The sequence below is a fragment of the Sardina pilchardus genome, chromosome 15, assembly GCF_963854185.1.
Source record: "Sardina pilchardus chromosome 15, fSarPil1.1, whole genome shotgun sequence".
Classification (NCBI taxonomy): domain Eukaryota; kingdom Metazoa; phylum Chordata; class Actinopteri; order Clupeiformes; family Clupeidae; genus Sardina; species Sardina pilchardus.
Window position 1 is genome coordinate 814,603 of NC_085008.1, and position 20,000 is coordinate 834,602.

General features: G+C 50.2%; 1 protein-coding gene across 5 annotated transcripts in view; it reads right to left on the bottom strand.

Moving 5' to 3' along the window:
- Positions 1-872: 872 nt before the first annotated feature.
- The window catches only part of misp (mitotic spindle positioning), a 22,118-nt gene continuing 2,990 nt past the window's right edge, over positions 873-20,000 (bottom strand). Inside the window, exons 2-7 of one of the 5 annotated variants that reach the window (XM_062555738.1) lie at positions 19,438-19,688; positions 6,396-8,789; positions 5,702-6,365; positions 4,359-4,636; positions 2,931-2,969; positions 873-2,591 (exon numbers count right to left, since the gene is read on the bottom strand). In XM_062555738.1, the coding sequence (XP_062411722.1) occupies positions 2,502-2,591; positions 2,931-2,969; positions 4,359-4,636; positions 5,702-6,365; positions 6,396-8,789; positions 19,438-19,497 (3,525 nt within the window). In that variant the 5' untranslated portion in view covers positions 19,498-19,688 and the 3' untranslated portion in view covers positions 873-2,501. Of the gene's footprint in view, positions 2,592-2,930; positions 2,970-4,358; positions 4,637-5,701; positions 8,790-12,743; positions 12,973-19,437; positions 19,689-20,000 lie in introns of those variants that run through there. The other 4 variants (XM_062555739.1, XM_062555740.1, XM_062555737.1 and 1 more) reach the window with 4 other exon arrangements.

The window sequence follows — 20,000 nt, forward strand, 5'->3', positions numbered from 1 at the left end:
TAGCAAAAATTACATTTTACCGTGACACGAAGAGTGCTGTAAACATGAAATCGAAACTTAACAGCTTGGAGCTACGGTGGAATAGGCGAACCAACGGGCCAGCACTAAACTCGGATATTTCAGGAGATAATCGCCCTGGTAAGAACAAACCAGATTCTGTTCAAATATACACACCTATGGCTACTGAACCATATGTACTACAACCCTTTGGAGGTGAATAAAGAATGTAATTGGGGAAGTTGATGTGAGTGATTGTATTGAGACTAGAGCTCATAGTGCTGTAGACGCCAGGCTGGCATTTCATTTAGCCTGGCTCGCTCTCGCGCTGCGCATTTGAATTGTCGCTCGTGCATGGAGGGCGGGACTTGAGGTTGTATATGTTCAAACTCTGCCGTCCGTTTTGCTAATTCCGTACCCAACCTTTAAGCTGCAGAGATATGGGGCAGTTGGGGTATTTCATTAGGGTGCAGTGATATGGGGCAGTTGGGGTATTTCATTAAGCTGCAGAGATATGGGGCAGTTGGGGTATTTCATTAGGCTGCAGAGATCTGGGGCAGTTGGGGTATTTCATTAGGCTTCAGACACACAGTGGGCGAGAGCGCCATGACATATACATGGCGTGGTCATCACATTAGAATAGGACTGGCCCTCACGCCTGGTCATCACATTAGAATAGGGCTGGTCATCACGCGTGGTCATCACATTAGAATATTAAAATCCTGAGAGAGAGGACATCAAGCCGCCATCAGAGTGGACTTTCTAGAATATTCTCCGCCTTTTCATCAGTGTATGCACTGCAGTGAAGAAACAGTGCTTTGTGTGTGAGTATGCTGTGTGAATTTCAACTTGGAAAAACTAAAAAACAGGAACCATTTTCAATTATGTTATTAGTTTATTTGTTTCAGTCTAATTTCCAGCTTTTCAAAATACGCTGTAAAACAGAATTAAATACATTTTCAAGATGTTCAAGTTTTTTACAATATTAAATTAGAATTCAATGGGACTTTCAGCTGCGGAGAGAGAAGTTTGCTTTAAGCAAAAGGACACAGGCATGACGCGAATCAGCGTTAGATTTGGAAAAACGAAGCACTCAAACTGCTGAGGAAAAGCTCTGACCTTGCCCCTGATTCAGCCCTTGGGAATGTGTACACACACACACACACACACACACACACACACACACACACACGGGATCAATAGGAATGCCTCAGGTTAGGACAAAGTGTGATGAGATTCTCTAGTCGTGTGTGTTCTCGATCATACACACTCTTGTCATGAACATGAAGGCTGGTTGATCTCATGTAAGATGTAGGAAGATGGAAGAGATTTCACTTTTGGAGGGTCATCTTGTCATGATCAGGGATGCTGGTTGATCTTGTGTAAGATTCATGTTTCGTGTATGGCGAGGGTGATCTTTTCTCTGGACAGATAACACATTCTCTTCCTTATGGACAGATAATATTTGCTATTAATATTAATACATGTGATCCCAAGTGACCTCAATGGATCTCCTGAGCTAGACATGTGATCCCAAGTGATCTCAGTGGATCTCTTGAGCTACTACACATATGATCCCAAGTGATCTCAGTGGATCTCCTGAGGTACTACACATATGATCCCAAGTGATCTCAGTGGATCTCCTGAGCTACTACACATATGATCCCAAGTGATCTCAGTGGATCTCCTGAGCTACAGTCTTTCAGCACTCTGACAGACTGACCGGTGTCACCCAGCTTCTGCTGCTGTTGCTATGATACTCTAATGATGCTCTAATGTCAGGCTGGCCACTCAGAGGGTCAAGGGTCACACAGCTCCGAGGACCAATAGAGGGCACCCTCAGGAGACGTGGCTCTAAAGGTCAGAGGTCGTAGAGGGCACCCTCAGGAGACGTGGCTCTATAGGTCAGAGGTCGTAGAGGGCACCCTCAGGAGACATGGCTCTAAAGGTCAGAGGTCGTAGAGGGCACCCTCAGGAGACGTGGCTCTACAGGTCAGAGGTCGTAGAGGGCACCCTCAGGAGACGTGGCTCTAAAGGTCAGAGGTCGTAGAGGGCACCCTCAGGAGGCGTGGCTCTAAAGGTCAGAGGTCGTAGAGGGCACCCTCAGGAGACGTGGCTCTACAGGTCAGGCTGGACATCAGATCCACACCGCAAGGGAATCGTTTGGTAAGCATCAGGTTCTCTTCTCAACTATAATTCTAATGATATTCTTGGAAGACTTTGGAAGGTGTTTTTCTGTGGGCAGAGGTGTATTGGGGGGGCAGAGGTGTATTGGGGGGGCAGAGTGCAGAGTGTTGATCTGTTCCCAGGCTGCAGGAGAGGTATGATGCATTTGAAGGTTTACGTTGGCGTGGATTGGCAGTCTTGGTTGAGGAGGCGAGCTGTGTGTGTTGGCACTCAGTCCTGCGGGAGCTCTGAGCGTTCAGCTGGCCCGAGCGGGCACGAGCGGGCACGAGAGGAGGGCACGAGAGGAGGGCACGAGCGGGCACGAGAGGAGGGCACGCTCACTTGTCGTCCTCGTTGGCATACACACCCGCCTCCCAGCGCAGCGCCATCCTGTTCTTGTGCCGCGTCACACGCGTCGCCTCCAGGACCTACGACACGGACACGAAGAACACAACATCAGCTGGGATTGGACCACACTACAGACATGTAAAGAACATCAGCTGGGATTGGACCACACTGACACAGACATGAGGACCACAACATCAGCTGGGATTGGACCACACTGACACAGACATGAGGACCACAACATCAGCTGGGATTGGACCACACTGACACAGACATGTACGGAACATCAGCTGGGATTGGACCACACTGACACAGACATGAGGACCAGAACATCAGCTGGGATTGGACCACAAGTTTGTTTGGCGACAGAATCAGAAGCAGAATGAGAATGGTGAGGGATGAGGGACACACAGAACACTCACCTCGTGATTTACGTCGTCCGAGGGCTGGATCCCGGCATACTGTGGGAGACAGGGAGAGGAAAGGGTCAGGATATTACATCACTTCCTTTGACAATGACACAGGTTTTGTTGAGTGTTGAAGCATTAGAGAAGTGGCACGAGAGCTCAGCTAGTCAAGCGACGACATCTTGAATTTCCCCTTGGGGATCAATAAAGTATCTATCTATCTATCTATCTATCTATCTTAACCACACACACAGATTTATTCTTGTGGAATTGCCTCCGTAGAACAGGGCCCACTAGCTAAGTTGCCTCCGTAGAACAGGGCCCACTAGCTAAGTTGCCTCCGTAGAACAGGGCCCACTAGCTAAGTTGCCTCCGTAGAACAGGGTCCACTAGCTAAGTTGCCTCCGTAGAACAGGGTCCACTAGCTAAGTTGCCTCCGGAGCACAGGGTCCAATAGCTAAGTTGCCTCCGTAGAACAGGGTCCACTAGCTAAGTTGCCTCCGTAGAACAGGGTCCACTAGCTAAGTTGCCTCCGTAGCACAGGGTCCAATAGCTAAGTTGCCTCCGTAGAACAGGGTCCACTAGCTAAGTTGCCTCCGTAGAACAGGGTCCACTAGCTAAGTTGCCTCCGTAGCACAGGGTCCAATAGCTAAGTTCATATAGGTGGAGGGGGGCTAACTACACAGACATGCTAACATGCTAACATGAAGCCAGAGCATCCAGGGAGTGTTATGGGTCACCGTGGTCATGAGGGAAAACCTGCTCTGCAGTACAGATCAAGCATCTGCTCTCTGAACACATTTGAATTAAGGTAAATGTAAAGCTAACGTAAATGCATGTTATATGAAGGAAAGTGTGTGTGTAATGTACAGTATGTGTAATGTACTGTATATATGGAAGGTAAATGTTAATATGTAAATATATAAATGTAGTCTATGAGAACTGTATGTCCAGTGTGTGTAGGCTAATCTACAGTACATGTAATATGTAGGTAAGTGTATGTAAATGTACTGTAAATATAATGTAAGGCGTGTTCAGTGTGTGTGTAAATATAATGTAAATATAATGTAAGGCGTGTTCAGTGTGTGTGTGTGTAAATACTGTATAATGCAAATATGAAGTAAGGCGTGTTCAGTGTGTGTGTAAATATAATATAAGGCGTGTTCAGTGTATGTAAATGTAAACATAAAGCAAGGCGTGTTCAGTGTGTGAGTAAATATAAAGCGTGTTCAGTGTGTGTGTATATATAAAGCGTGTTCAGTGTGTGTGTGTGTGTGTGTGTGTGTGTGTGTGAATATAATGCGTGTTCAGCGTGTGTGTGAATATAATGCGTGTTCAGTCAGTGTGTGTGTGTGTGTGTGTGTGTGTGTGAATATAATGCGTGTTCAGTGTGTGTGTGAATATAATGCGTGTTCAGTGTGTGTGTGTGTGTGAGAAACTCACGGCGTTCTCCTCCATCTTGAGTTTGGCGCGGTGCTCCTCAAAGCCCTCCAGCAGCGTGTGTGTGAGGCCGCGGGGGGGGGAGGTGGGGGTGAGGGGGGGGGCCAGTGCGTCGCTGCTCCGCAGTCGCTCCAGCCGGCCAGAGGGGGGCAGCACCAGCGGAGGCACCCGGGCCATCGCCACGGAGACCGGCTTCTGGTTCCCCCACGGCTGGGCCGTCACCATGGAGATGGAGGGGAGTCGTCCGTACGGGCGTGGAGAGGGCGTGTGCAACGCTTTATCTGCGGAGATAACACAACAAGAGACGCCACCGTCAGGAACACACACACACACACACACACACACACACTCACAGGTCAAGGGAACGGCATGGGAGTCGTCATGGGAACACAGAGAATTACCAGAGGAGTTGTTGCTCACTCCAGTTCCCGCTCAGAGTGATGTCATTTTATGACCAGGCTGTTCACAAAGACCTCTGATGTCCGCATACAAAAAAGCTGCCATCTTTGCCCATATAAGGAGATCCTTTATCTTGCCTTAACTTCAGAGGTCTATTCTCAACTGCTCTACCGTGGGGCCAGGGAGGGTTAAGCACTTTAGTGATCAAGGATCTGTGATGGGGCCTTGCAGCACATCAGATGGGAACACCCCAGCTTAGTTCGTGACTTGGCCACAATATGGAACAAAATGTGTTCTCCATCATCAAGGTCTTTTTTGTTCTGAATGTCTTCACAAATAAAACTTAAGTCATATAAACATTCAGTACCACATGTTGAACTGCAGGTGGCAGCCTTTCATAATAACAAAAGGTGTCAACTGTACTGCGAACAATCTTGGCATCTAATTGGCTGGTGGTCAAGTGTAAGCTGTGCTATACGTTAATGTTTAACACGTGGAGGAACTGTGAGGGTGAGTGCTGTCTCGGAGCTCCTCCTGGACATGTGATTGGACCAAAGTGCAGCTGGGACAGCAACTCAGAGAGTCATGTATCGTGCCCATCACATCTCGTCAGCTCAGCACTGTCACACACAACACTCATTTCTGGGAAACTACCGTAGTCAGCACTGTGTGTGTGTAAGACACAACACTAACCTCTGATAAACTAGTCACCCCAGCACTGTGTAAGACAACACAACACTAACACTGTTACTGACCTGTTGAGGCTATTCTCCTGGTGGGGTGTGTGTGCGTGTGTGTGTGTGTGTGTGTGTGTGTGTGTGTGTGTGTGTGTGTGTGTGTGTGTGTGTGTGTGTGTGTGCGTGTGTTTGCGTATGTGTGTGTGTGTGCGTATGTGTGTGTGTGTGTGTGTGTGTGCGTGTGCGTGTGTGTGCGCGTGTGTTACTGACCTGTTGAGGCCATTCTCCTGGTGGGGTGTGTGTCGACGCTCCAGGAGTACGATGATCTAGAACTCACAGGCTTCACGGGTTCCTCTGGCAGAACCGGTACGGGTTCCTCTGGCGGAACCGGTTCTTTAGGAGGTGCTGCTGTCTCGGCACCGCTGGGCTGGCATGTTGTGTTCTTCGGCGGTTCTGTTGTGTCTGTTTGCGTTTTCGGTGTTGTTGTCGTCATGGTGACCACCTGCTCGGAGCCGTCCACATGGTCCAGGCCCGTGTCCAGCGAGGCGGCGCGCGCCCGAGACTGAGTCTGGTGCTCCTGCTCCCGCTGCAGGTCGCGCTCGATGTCCTCGCGGATCACCTCCGGAGCGCTCTGCAGACGCAGCTCAAGGTCGCGCTGCTCCTGCTCAAGGTCGCGCTGCTCCTGCTCAAGGTCGCGGCGCTCCAGGTGATGCTGCTCAAGGTCGCGCTGCTCCTGCTCAAGGTCGCGCTGCTCCTGCTCAAGGTCGCGGCGCTCCAGGTGATGCTGCTCAAGGTCGCGGCGCTCCAGGTGAGTCTGCTCAAGGTCGCGGCGCTCCAGGTGATGCTGCTCAAGGTCGCGGCGCTCCAGGTGATGCTGCTCAAGGTCGCGCTGCTCCAGGTGATGCTGCTCAAGGTCGCGGCGCTCCTGCTCAAGGTCGCGGCGCTCCAGGTGATGCTGCTCAAGGTCGCGGCGCTCCAGGTGAGCCTTCCAGGCAGGTGCGCTCCTGGCGTCCCCGCCCTGCCCCGCCCCGCTGAGGGAGCTCCGGCTGCTGGAGGAGAAGAAGAAGGCGCCGGTGGAGGAGCGGCCGCTGGCCGGGGAGGGCGCCCTCTGGTGGTCAGTGCTGGGAGCAAACGATATGCGCGTGCGGAGGCCCCAGGAGCGCTCCGAGCTGGCGGCGGGGGTCACTCGGCTCACGGGGAGAGCGGTGTGGTCAGCGTGCCGGTGTGGGCAGCAGGGCTGGCCCCCCCCCTCCTCCTCCCCCTCCTCCTCCTCCGCGCCGGACTGCTCCGAGATCTCCGTCAGCGCGGGGCGGCCGTCGTCTCTGGCAGCGGCGGGCGAGCTCTGAGAGACGTCCAGCGGCGCAGCTGCGGTCGGCACGGAGACGGGCGGCGTGGGCGAGGGCTTGACCTGCGGCACCTGCGGCGGCTGCTCGAACACCCTCCGCCTCTCCTCCACGTCGTAGAGCGCCCCCTTGTGGCCGCCGCTGGCGTCGGTGCGCTGCAGCTCGCGGGCGATCTCGCGCTGGATCAGGAAGCTGACGCGGCTGCTCTCCTTGGGCTTGGCGTGGCCGGCGGGCAGAGCGGGCAGCGTGGGCAGCGTGGGCGGGGCTAGAGAGAGCAGCGGCTTGCTCGTGATCTCCACCATCTCGACCGAGCTGCTGTGGCGGATGCCCCGGACCCTCCGCAAGCTCTCCTCGCGCTCCTGCGCCACCCGGATCTCCCGCTCGATGGGCGTCTCCCGGGCGATGCGCACCTCCCTCTCCGCTGCGGTCTCCTGAGGAGCGTCCGGCGCAGGGCTGCTGCTGCTGCTGCTGCTGCTGCGGTCACTAGCGTCCTCCGCCATCTGGTCGCCCAGGCCGGAGTCGAGCTCGGTCGCGCCGCTCTGCTTCACGGCGTCCTGACCTTCAGTGACCCTCACGGTCACCGCGTTGCTAACGACGAACACGTCGTCCTCCGAGCCGAGTGGACTGGACAGCGATTGGCTGCGGCCCGCGCGGTCGTCAGACGTCCTGCTCTCCTTGGACACGACGTCCAGAGCGCCGCCGCCGCTGCCCTCCGCAAACATGTAGCGCCGCATCTCAGCCGGCACCTGGCCGGGCTCCTGCGCCGCGTACGGCTGGGGCGGGGCCTGGGGGGTGGAGCTATGGGGAGAGGCGGGGCTATTGAGAGAGGCGGAGCTCTGGAGAGAGGCGTGGGGGGTGTAGGTCTTGGGGGGTGGAGGGTGAGCGCTGGGTGTCGGGGCAGTGGGCTGGGCGCTGGTGTCCGCAGCTCTGCGGATGACTGGACTGCCTCCTGCCCGCTCCATCATGATGAACTGCTGGCGCGCCGAGTTGAAGTCGATCTGCTGCTCGTCGACGGTGCCCGGCTCGGCTGGCGTGGGTTCGGCCGCAGGGTTGGCCGGCCCGTAGCAGATGCTGAAGCCGTCCACGAGCCGCTGCTGGGCGCTGGGCAGGTCAAGCATGTCCAGCGAGCTCCACTGCTCCTTAAAGGCGCCGCTCTTCCTGGGCGCCTGCTCGCGGATGATCTCCTTCCTGTCCACCTTGACCACTTCCCTCTCGTCCGCCACCGCTCTGGACACGCCGCTGCTGTCCACCCGGTAGCGGGCGTCGCCGTTGCTCTCCTCGAACAGCTTGTCGGGCTTGTGTCCGAGCGCGTAGGTCTGCAGCGTGTAGCCGTGGTCCCTCTTCAGCGTGGCCAGCTGGGCCTGGCGCTCGGGCGAGGTCATCCACTCCTCGTTGCTCTCGGCCTCGGGGCTCGCCGGGTCGTCCACGAACGAGTAGAAGCCGGAGTGGGAGCCTACGCTGCTGGTGGGGGTGCCGGGCGCCGTGCTGGGGGTGCTGCTGCCGCCCGCTGACCACGACGCCTCTCCGTCCCTGGACGCTTCTCCCACGGCAACCTGGCGCGACGACACCACCGCCATGTCCTGCCCGCGCTCGCCCGGCGCCGCCGTCGTCACGGAGACGGACGAGTGGGCGCGGCCGATGGAGACGCCCTCGAGGGCCGAGCTGTCCTGCGACTGGCCGTCCCACGAGGCGTGCGGCGAGAGGGAGCGCTCGGCGTGTGTGTTGTCATGGCGAGGGCGGGCGTGTTCAGGGGTGGAGGGGCTGACCATGCTGCGCAGCTCCGACAGCTCCAGCCGCGGCGACAGCGGCTTCAGGTTCCACTTGCGCGGGCTGCTGACCATGCTGGGGGTGGACACGGGCTCCATGGCAACGGCCGCGGGGGGGCCACAGAGGGGTGGTGGGGGGGCAGGAGGGGGCGGAGGTTGCCGTGGGGATGGAAACGGGTACGAGCGGCTCAGTGGCTGCTGCCCACCAGCGCCCAGCGCATCCCGTGAGGGGGCAAAGGTCAACTGCCTCTGAAAGAACCAGGAAGAGATTGGCATGTTAGAATTCAGAAACGATATATGCAGCAGAGGAGATTAAAATATTACAATTCAGAACTGATATGGAGCAGAAGAGGAGCCCATGTAGGCTAGTGCATATATAGCCCCTTTCACATTCAGAAACGATACATTAGCGTTTAAGAAATAGCGGGTTCAGGGGATTTCGCAATGTGAAAGGTAGACGTGTTCTGGTCCCGGGGTTGTCTGAAGCCGGTTTCCTGTATTTTAACCTCCTGCCTGGCCAAATACGTCATCAGTCACACACCCCTAATAGCGGGGTTGACCCCTGTTCCTTTCATATTCAACACGGCTCGGCTCTGATACTACCCCCCGAGACGGGTTGGATTGCCGAGGCGGGTTGACTCCCCACCCCGTGTCGTCAATGTGAAAGGAACAGCCTTAACGTTAAATTCGGCTGATTTGCGCCCATGTTAGCTAGTGCGTATATAACTAAGGGGAGCCCATGTTAGCTAGTGCATGTGACCCAGGGGAGCCCATGTAGGCTTGTGCGTATAACTAAGAGGAGCTCATGTTAGCTAGTGCGTATATAACTAAGGGGAGCCCATGTTAGCTAGTGCATATATGTTAGCTAGTGCGTATATAACTATGGGGAGCCCATGTTAGCTAGTGCGTATAACTAAGGGGAGCCCATGTAAGCTAGTGCATATGACCCAGGGGAGCCCATGTAAGCTAGATAGGGGCCTAGTGCTGGGGCTCTATGGGCACTGGAGACTGCAGAGAAGAGGTTTGTCCACTCAAAAGAGTTTGCTGCCCTCCCTCCTCCAGTAAGGGCAAAGATCCCCCTCTGGGTACTGTAGTTCTGCTGTGTCCCAATGAACACTGTCCTCTGGGTACTGTAGTTCTGCTGTGTCCCAATGAACACTGTCCTCTGGGTACTGTAAATGTGCTGTGTCCCAATGAACACTATCCGGAGTACTGTATGTCTGCTGTGTCCTTAACAATGAACACTGTCCTCTGGGAATTTATACTGCGTCATTAACAATGAGCACGGTCTTAAAGTTCTCCTTCACAGATAACAGTCGACCTGGAGAATGGTTTCACTCGGGCAGGCTACACCTGCTTAGTGCTTGGTCACCTGTGTGCCAAATGCCAAGTCGTCTGCAATAAAAATACTTGTGCCCATGCCAAGGGGCATAAAATGGCTTCAGAGTTCATGATTCTCCAGATGAAGGCCTTATATGCTTTAGAGTTCATGATTCTCCAGATGAAGGCCTTATATGGAGACAGAGAGAGAAACTCTCCCGTTGGGGCGTCTCAAACGAAACTGAACATTACAGAAATACACCAAACCAGACATATCAGAAATACACCAAACCAGACGTTACAGAAATACACCAAACCAGACATATCAGAAATACACCAAACCAGACGTTACAGAAATACACCAAACCAGACGTTACAGAAATACACCAAAGCAGACGTTCAACCTCAACACACCAAAGGTGCGAACACCAGAGGTTCTCAAAGGTTGAGAACGTTCCCAACGGCGTGATTAACCAACAAATCCAATCAGTGATTTTCATTATAGCACTGCGGTGCAACCGCTGGCATTACCCATTTCGTTATAGCACTGGCATCACCCATAGCAACCGCTGGCATTACCCATAGCACTTGCTGGCATTACCCATGGCAACCGCTGGCATTACCCATGGCAACCGCTGGCATTACCCATAGCACCCACTGGCATTACCCATGGCAACTGCTGGCATTACCCATAGCACTTGCTGGCATTACCCATGGCAACCGCTGGCATTACCCATGGCAACTGCTGGCATTACCCATAGCACCCACTGGCATTACCCATAGCACATGCTGACATTACCCATGGCAACTGCTGGCATTACCCATAGCAACCGCTGGCATTACCCATAGCAACCGCTGGCATTACCCATAGCAACCGCTGGCATTACCCACTCACTGAACGGCCATGTAAGTTATGACTGAGATGACACTCAAACATCTCTGATGAGCGTGCAGCTCTTCAACTCTTCTCCCATTTCTGCCCACACCTGCACAGGTGACACCTCTACCCCCCACACACACACCTGCACAGGTGACACCTCTACCCCCCACACACACCTGCACAGGTGACACCTCTACCCCCCACACACACCTGCACAGGTGACACCTCTACCCCCCACACACACCTGCACAGGTGACACCTCTACCCCCCACACACACCTGCACAGGTGACACCTCTACCCCCCACCTGCACACACACACCTGTACAGGTGACACTTCTACCCCACACACACACCTGCACAGGTGACACTTCTGCCCCACACACACACCTGTACAGGTTACACCTCTACCCCCCACACACACCTGCACAGGTGACACCTCTACCCCACAGCAGCACAGGTGACGTCGTCATGACGATGAGGATGTGCAGAGCTGCTTGTGTGTTGCTCCTGGCCAACAGCAGCCTTTTATGGCACCAATCATTAGATTACAGATCCATAAGGAACTAAACAACAATCAGGAAGTACGGTAAACAGCAATCAACAGATTACGGATCCATAAGGAACTAAACGGCAATCAATAGATTCCAGATCCATAAGGAAATTATCAGCAAATAAACAGCTGAATTTGAATACGGCAGTATAAGGTTGAAAAGGATCCTCAAAACCGCCTCCAAAACTTTCCCCAAATGGGCAAGAAGTCTCTGTTATTAGCACAGAAGGGAATTGAAGCTGTACTAGCAACCGGGTGGCAGAGCAGAGTAATATTGATAGGTGATAGTGACCACACTACTCAGACTAATGATAGGTGATAGTGACCACACTACTCAGACACATTTAATGAACACACCGCCCGGCACAGGCAGAGAGTAAGGACACAGTGTAAGGGCAGAATATAAGGACAGAATAGAAGGGTAGAGTATAAGGGCAGAGTGTAAGGGTAGAGAATAAGGGTAAAGAATAAGGGTAGAGTATAAGGGCAGAATGTAAGGGCAGAATGTAAGGGCACTAGGGCAGTTATCCACACTCCTCATGGCCTGTCCACCTCTGCCCTCCACCAACACACCCTGCTGCCTGTTTCCCTGCGCCCAGCTTGGTCCAGTTTACACCATATAGACTATATCAAATAGGATTACACCATATAGACTATATCAAATAGGATTACACCATATAGACTATATCAAATAGGATTACACCATATAGACTATATCAAATAGGATTACACCATAGACTATATCAAATAGGATCACACCATATAGACTATATCAAATAGGATTACACCATATAGACCATATCAAATAGGATTACACCATATAGACCATATCAAATAGGATTACACCATAGACTATATCAAATAGGATTACACCATAGACTATATCAAATAGGATTACACCATATAGACCATATCAAATAGGATTACACCATAGACTATATCAAATAGGATTACACCATATAGACTATATCAAACAGGTTTACACTCACTATATACTATACTGACATTTACATTGAGCACTTCCATACATTGAGCCGATCCAAAGCTATTTTGTCTGAAGCATTACAACTGTACAAATGTATATTTATATAATAACGTACATTTTCACCTTGCCCTGCCTGCTGACCACATGTGACCATTGACACAAAAATACTTTACTCTGTGTGTGTGTGTGTGTGTGTGTGTGTGTGTGTGTGTCAATTTAACCAGATCAGCGACAACCAGAAGTGTCCAACAAAACGACTTGACTCTGTCCGTCTCTCTCTCTCCAGGACTGTTCCACTCACTACTCACACTAGAACTGTTCCACTCACTACTCACTAGAACTGTTCCACTCACTACTCACACTAGAACTGTTCCACTCACTACTCACACTAGAACTGTTCCACTCACTACACACTAGAACTGTTCCACTCACTACTCACATTAGAACCATGAGATGCTCCCACTCACCTGGCTGGACGAGAGGACACACACACGACGCACCAGCACGGGCCTCCACGGGCACTTTGTTGTGTTTGTAAAAATAACCGCGGGCTGATAACGCAGGATCCTTTAGTAGCCTCAGGCCCCTGCAGTAGCGCGCGAGACACAAGAAGATAAGTGTGTGTGTGTGTGTGTGTGTGTGTGTGTGTGTGTGGGCTGAGCTCTACTAAGGGAGTTCACCTCCTTGGTGTCCCTGTCAGAGTGTGACCATGTGTGGCAGAGTGGACTGTGTCCCCCTGATAAGGCAACTGGGACAGCACTTCCTGGAAGAGGTGCCCTGGGACGACCCCATTGGCCAGGTCTGGCTGGGACTAGCCAATGGGATGCAGCGGACACCTCAGGGGGGTCCTGCAGCCAGTTGAGGCTGAGCTCCGAGCTGAAGAAGAAACGTGATGTCAACGCAACTGCCCCGCTGCCTCAACCCACCAATGAGAGTCCAGCTGCCCCCTGCGGTCTCAACCCACCAATGAGAGCCCCTGCTGCCTCAACCCACCAATGAGAGTCCAGCTGCCCCCTGCTGTCTCAACCCACCAATGAGAGCCCCTGTTGCCTCAACCCACCAATGAGAGTCGAGGATTCAATGGAGTCAGAGTGACAGGGGCGAACCGGTCCTCAAACAGAGCAAGTTCTACGAGCGGAACTTCTTAGCAGATTGATTCTTTAAGATCAATACCCATTGAAGCTACAGTGTTCAGCTAGTGTATACAGCTGGTCTCTTGTGCATGGATTAAGACTAGTGCTACAGTGCTAGTGGATTAAGTCTAGTCCTGGACTAAAAGATAACTACAAGAAACCATCCGGTGGAAAAAAAAACATTTATCCCAGACTAGTGTAATCTAGAAACGGCCTGGGAAACAGATAAGGCTGGAATTATCTGCGTCTTTATACAACACACAATTAGCCCTGAGGACCAGACCAGGCCATTTCCCGATAAGCTCAGCAGCTCCTGACCTGGTTTATGCTGATCAGCAGCCTGCCAATTCACAAACAAATACGCTGACAAAGATATTGGAACCCAAGTGCATGGAGTTCAATTCCGTCCATCTCAGTAAATTATAACTTAATGTGGTCGATGCTGCTCCCCCACTGAACGAGCGGAGGCAATAAAACAGAGAGGAGCTGCCAAAGTGCAGGTCTCAGTGCAGGTCTCAGGCGCTCCATCACTTTCTGTTTCATGGAACCAAAAGCACCGGCATCATCAAAAGCACCATCAGGAGAGCCCTTTAACACCTCACCGAAAACCTGCTCAAATGTGTACACAGAGTATGCTTAGACAAGAGGCCTAGTTTACACAGAGTATGCTTAGAGAGGAGGCCTAGTTTGCACAGAGTATGCTTAGAGAGGAGGCCTAGTTTACACAGAGTATGCTTAGACAAGAGGCCTAGTTTACACAGAGTATGCTTAGACCGGATGCCTACCTTTGGCTACGCTCAGAAGTGCCTTCAGTACCCCAGTAGAAGCTGTTGAGTGCTGACTGACAGACTGACAGATCACACAGCTACTGCAGCTGCCCAGAGAGTCTGTAATCACTGATTGTTTGGTTTGTCTAAGATCACAATAAAAACACAAACGAGAGCCCCGCCCGGGAGCCTGCTGAGGGAGTGGACGAGGCGATACTTAGAGAACAATAGCGATGACAAGAACCGGGACCTGAGGCAGGATCCTCCAGAGCAGGTTCTCTAAGGTGTGGACGAGGATCGTACAATAGGTGAGCCAAGGTGATGTCTTAGTGACCGTCCCACCCTTATATGCCCTGAGATACACACACACACACACACACACACACACACACACACACACACACACACACACACACACACACACACACACACACACACACACACAGATTCCCACCCTTATATGCCCTGAGAAGAACAAACATCTTCTGATAATCACCCGATTGTCTGCGCCTGGTCTTTTCTTGATCTCTCTCTCGCTCTCGCTCGCACACACACTCACACACACCTGATTTCCACCCTCAGTCAAAGTTCACTCCTGAGAAGTCACACTTGAGCCAACACCAGCGTTTATGGGATGGTCTCTGAGAATAATGATTACCTAAAGAGGAGCACACTCTCTCTCTCTCACACACACACACACACACACACACACACCTTCTCTAAGCTCAGTGAATGGGCATACATAACTACACTAAGCCTAGAGGAAGAACATATTACGCACTTTCTCCTATACCACACCTGCTAGTATGAGCTCTCACACACACACACACACACACACACACACACACACACACACACTTAGCTGACAGTATGATCTTACGGACTCACAGAGAGCACATACAGCTGACGTGAGATCTCAAATGAATCCCAGTTTAGGGAGCCGACCCGCTGACAGCCCTGCTGTGTGATCCCACTGAGAGTCCTGAGCATCTGAAGCAGGCCTCAGGATGAGCAACGTTAGCTGCGCCCAGTTAGCATCTAAGATGGCCGCCAAAACATCTAAAACTTAGGACTGACAGGTGTTCACTTCCGGCCACATTTCCACAATCAAGCCAATTAGGAGCCTCATTACTGAGATCAAGCCAATAAGAAGCCTCATTACTGATATCAAGCCAATTAGCCACAAATGATGTCATCTATGTGGATTTGCTAATCCTCCCAGCAGTTAAACTGCTAGCTCATCCACCAATCCACACTCAACACCAGTAATGTGGCTTGTTTGGGAAAATGTGGCCGGAAGTGAGCGCCTGTCAGACATTGTTTTTAAAGATAGCTATTTTGGCTGAAGTAGCTAGCCTAGCATCAGCCATTGAAATGATTGGGACTGGTAGCCTAGCATCAGCCATTGAAATGATTGGGACTGGTAGCCTAGCATCAGCCACTGAAATTAATGGGACTGGTAGCCTAGCATCAGCCACTGAAATAATGGGACTGGTAGCCTAGCATCAGCCATTGAAATGAATGGGACTGGTAGCCTAGCATCAGCCATTGAAATGAATGGGACTGGTAGCCTTGCATCAGCCATTGAAATGAATGGGACTGGTAGCCTAGCATCAGCCACTGAAATGAATGGGACTGGTAGCCTAGCATCAGCCATTGAAACGAATGGGACTGGTTCTCTTCATGTCTATAGTACCTCCATGATGTGGTCATCCAGCTTCCAGAGAGCAACCACTGATCTATAAATGTTCTGTAGATCAGTGGGCCTAACCACTGATCTATACATGTTCTGTAGATCAGTGGGCCTAACCACTGATCTATAAATGTTCTGTAAATCAGTGGGCCTAACCAAGGCCTAACGTAACAAAGAGCCGCCCTCACCTGCGTCCACTGCTCAGGCTGGACCAAAAGATCAGTAACTTAATGTCCACACATGTGATTGGATAATACCTAATTGTCCACACTTGTGATTGGCTAATACCTAATTGAGACAACCAAGGGCGCAGCAGTTTGCATTTCATCTGTCCCAGTATGCATTGTGCTCAACCCAGCATGCATCACATCAAGTCAGATCTGCGCAGATCTTCCAGAAGTCAAACGAGCCTCATGTCCGACATCTTGCAGACGCGGTGGGAGTTACCACCGTGACATCCCGCCCCACCCGCTAAAACTCTCAAGCTCACGTTGACGTCTGAAGCCAGCCTAAGTCAGCCACAGCCAGGGGGTCAGGATTTGAGTGATTAGCTTCGCCGGATTTGACTGATTAGCAAGGCACTTCCTCGTCGCCATTTTTCAGAAATACATCATGTCCGGTGCCATTTCTCCTCATGCTGATTGGTGACTGTTCCACTTTCAGCTCATGCACGAGCTTAGTGTGGGCACGAGCTCTCCTTCTGTACCTTACGTCAATCAGTAACCTGCCACTTAAATGGCTAAGTAAAATGGCACCGGAAACAAGGCCCTTGAAACGACATGTTGAAGCCTGAAAAAATCGTTAAATTTTGGCACTTTTCACTAGCCTAGCATTCCCATTGAAATGAATGGAGGCGGGACTTGTTCACTTTCTCCATAATGCACATACCTTGCTTGCCACGTAAAAAACAAGCAGAAAAAGTTGCTCGGGAACGCACACCTGAGTCCAGTGGAGTGTCGCACGGAGTAATGATTGCCTGTAGGTACCCGTCCACCAACATGTGCACTCATGAGAGCTCGTGCCCAACACGGATCTTACTGCACGGAGCTGGTTCTAAATGCTCCATGAGGCGCCATACTTGAAAATGGCGCTTGCTAACATGCCGAAGCTAATGTACACGGCATTGACCCCCTGGTTTGAGCAGGGCAGAGTGAGCCTGACCACACCGCCAATTGATTGGGAATGATTAGGAGAGTTATGGCTCTCAAATACAATATGGGCATCTGAAAATGTGTGCTGTGCTACTGCGCATACACACACACACACACACACACACACACACCCCACATTCTCAAATACAATATGGGCATCTGAGAATGTGCTCTGCAGCTGTGGTCTGCAGTTCAAGCAAGGATGACCTCTGTCCACCTGAGCCCTCCTGTGTCTCTCTCTCTCACACACACACACACACACACACACACACACACACACACACACACACACACACACGCACGCAAACAAACACACAAACACCACACATATTATAGGGTCAAACAGGCTTACTGAGCCTCAGCTTGGAGTTCCTTGGCTAGTAACTCCTCTGCTGTGTTGAGCACATGAAAGCCTGTTGTGTTCTGTTCTGTGTGTGTTCTGTTCTGTGTGTGTTCTCTCTGTAGACAGCACGGCCACAGTACTGTTCTCACTGTTCTGAGCATGTTCAATCCACAGACAGTACGGCCACAGTAGAGAGTCAAGCCTGCCCCCAAGTGGACAGATTGTGTATGTGCACAAATAGACACACTCACAGGCTGTGATCATTCAAACAAAACAAAAAACTAGATTATCATTGCAGGCCAAATGCCCCACACTACAACAGAACTACATGTAGATGACTGCAGGCCAATTGCCCCACACTACAACAGAACTGATCATTGCAGGCCAATTGCCCCACACTACAACAGAACTAGATCATTGCAGGCCAATTGCCCCACACTACAACAGAACTAGATCAGATGTACATTGCAGGCCAAGTGCAGCCTGGGAATCTAGAACAATTGAGGCTCTCCAGTTTAACAACTAACTTGTTCACTACGCACTGTATTCACTATGCTCTATACTGTATTCACAATGCACTATACTACAACATCATATGTTCACTATGCACTATACAGTATTCACTATGCACTATACAGTATTCACTATGCACTATACAGTATTCACTATGCACTATACTGTATTCACTATGCACTATACTGTACTCACTATGCACTATACTGTATTCACTATGCACTATTCTATATTACTGTACTCACTATGCACTATTCTGTATTCACTATGCACTATACTGTACTCACTATGCACTATACTGTACTCACTATGCACTGTTCTATATTCACTATGCACTATACTGTACTCACTATGCACTATTCTGTATTCACTATGCACTATTCTATATTCACTATACAGTATTCACTATGCACTATACAGTATTCACTATGCACTATACTGTATTCACTATGCACTATACTGTACTCACTATGCACTATACTGTATTCACTATGCACTATACTGTACTCACTATGCACTATACTGTATTCACTATGCACTATTCTATATTCACTATGCACTATACTGTACTCACTATGCACTATACTGTACTCACTATGCACTATACTGTACTCACTATGCACTGTTCTATATTCACTATGCACTATACTGTACTCACTATGCACTATTCTGTATTCACTATGAACTATTCTATATTCACTATACTGTATTCACTATGCACTATACTGTATTCACTATGCACTATTCTATATTCACTATACTGTATTCACTATGCACTATACTGTATTCACTATGCACTATACTACAACATCATATATTCACTATGCTCTATACTGTATTCACCATGCACTGTACTACAACATCTAGGTCACATATTCACTATGCACTATACTACAACATCATATATTCACTATTCACTATACTATAACATCTAGGTCATGTATTCACTATGCACTATACCGTATTCACTATGCTCTATACTGTATTCACTATGCACTATACTGTATTCACTATGCATTATTCTATATTCACTATACTGTATTCACTATGCACTATTCTATATTCACTATGCACTATACTGTATTCACTATGCACTATACTGTATTCACTATGCACTATTCTATATTCACTATGCACTATACTGTATTCACTATGCACTATACTATATTCACTATGCACTACACTGTATTCACTATGCACTATTCTATATTCACTATGCACTATACTGTATTCACTATGCACTATACTACAATATCTAGGTCATTCTTCTGAGTTCATCTGACTCAAGTGTGCCAATGGCCTCCAGAATAGTGCACGTTAACGCACACGCACCGTTCTGATAGACTCCTTCTACCGAGTTATGATCACCATAGCAACTTAAACTTTGAACAAAGTAATAATGTATTTGGGGAGATACATTAAAAACATTATGTAGCCTTAATTAACTTTTGGATTTAAAGTCATCAAAAGGTCAACCCCTTACCCTGAGCAATCATCTTACTGTTACATTATACAGATTATACAGATACAGTGTGTGTGTGTGTGTGTGTGTGCTTCTTACCTTCATATCATTCTCCAGGGAGTGACACAACACCTGCCAAGGAGGTGTGTACTTGAACATCTTTCAGGATCACTGCCTAACGTGTTCTAACTACAAACTCCTAGGCTGTGTGTGTGTGTGCATGTGTGTGTGCGTGTGTGTGTGTCTGAGTGTGTCTAATGGATGTCCTAATGCAAGAGTGTGTGTTTCACAAAGCAGTCCAGTCAAGATGAAGTCAAGGTGAACTCTGTCCAGATGGAAGTCGTCTCCTGCTGAGAAGTGGAGAGAGAGAGAGAGGGAGGGAGAGAGGGAGAGAGAGAGAGAGGGAGAGAGGGAGGGAGAGAGGCAGAGAGAGAGGGGGAGGGAGAGAGGGAGAGAGAGAGAGAGAGAGAGAGAGGGAGAGAGGGAGAGAGAGAGAGAGAGAGAGAGATGTACTTGTTTTGAAATGGTACCTGTCCTGCATAGCTCCTAGCACAATGTTGTGTTATTGGCCTTAATCTCCACAATGTTGTGTTATTGGCCTTAATCTCCACAATGTTGTGTTATTGGCCTTAATGTACACAATGTTGTGTTATTGGCCTTAA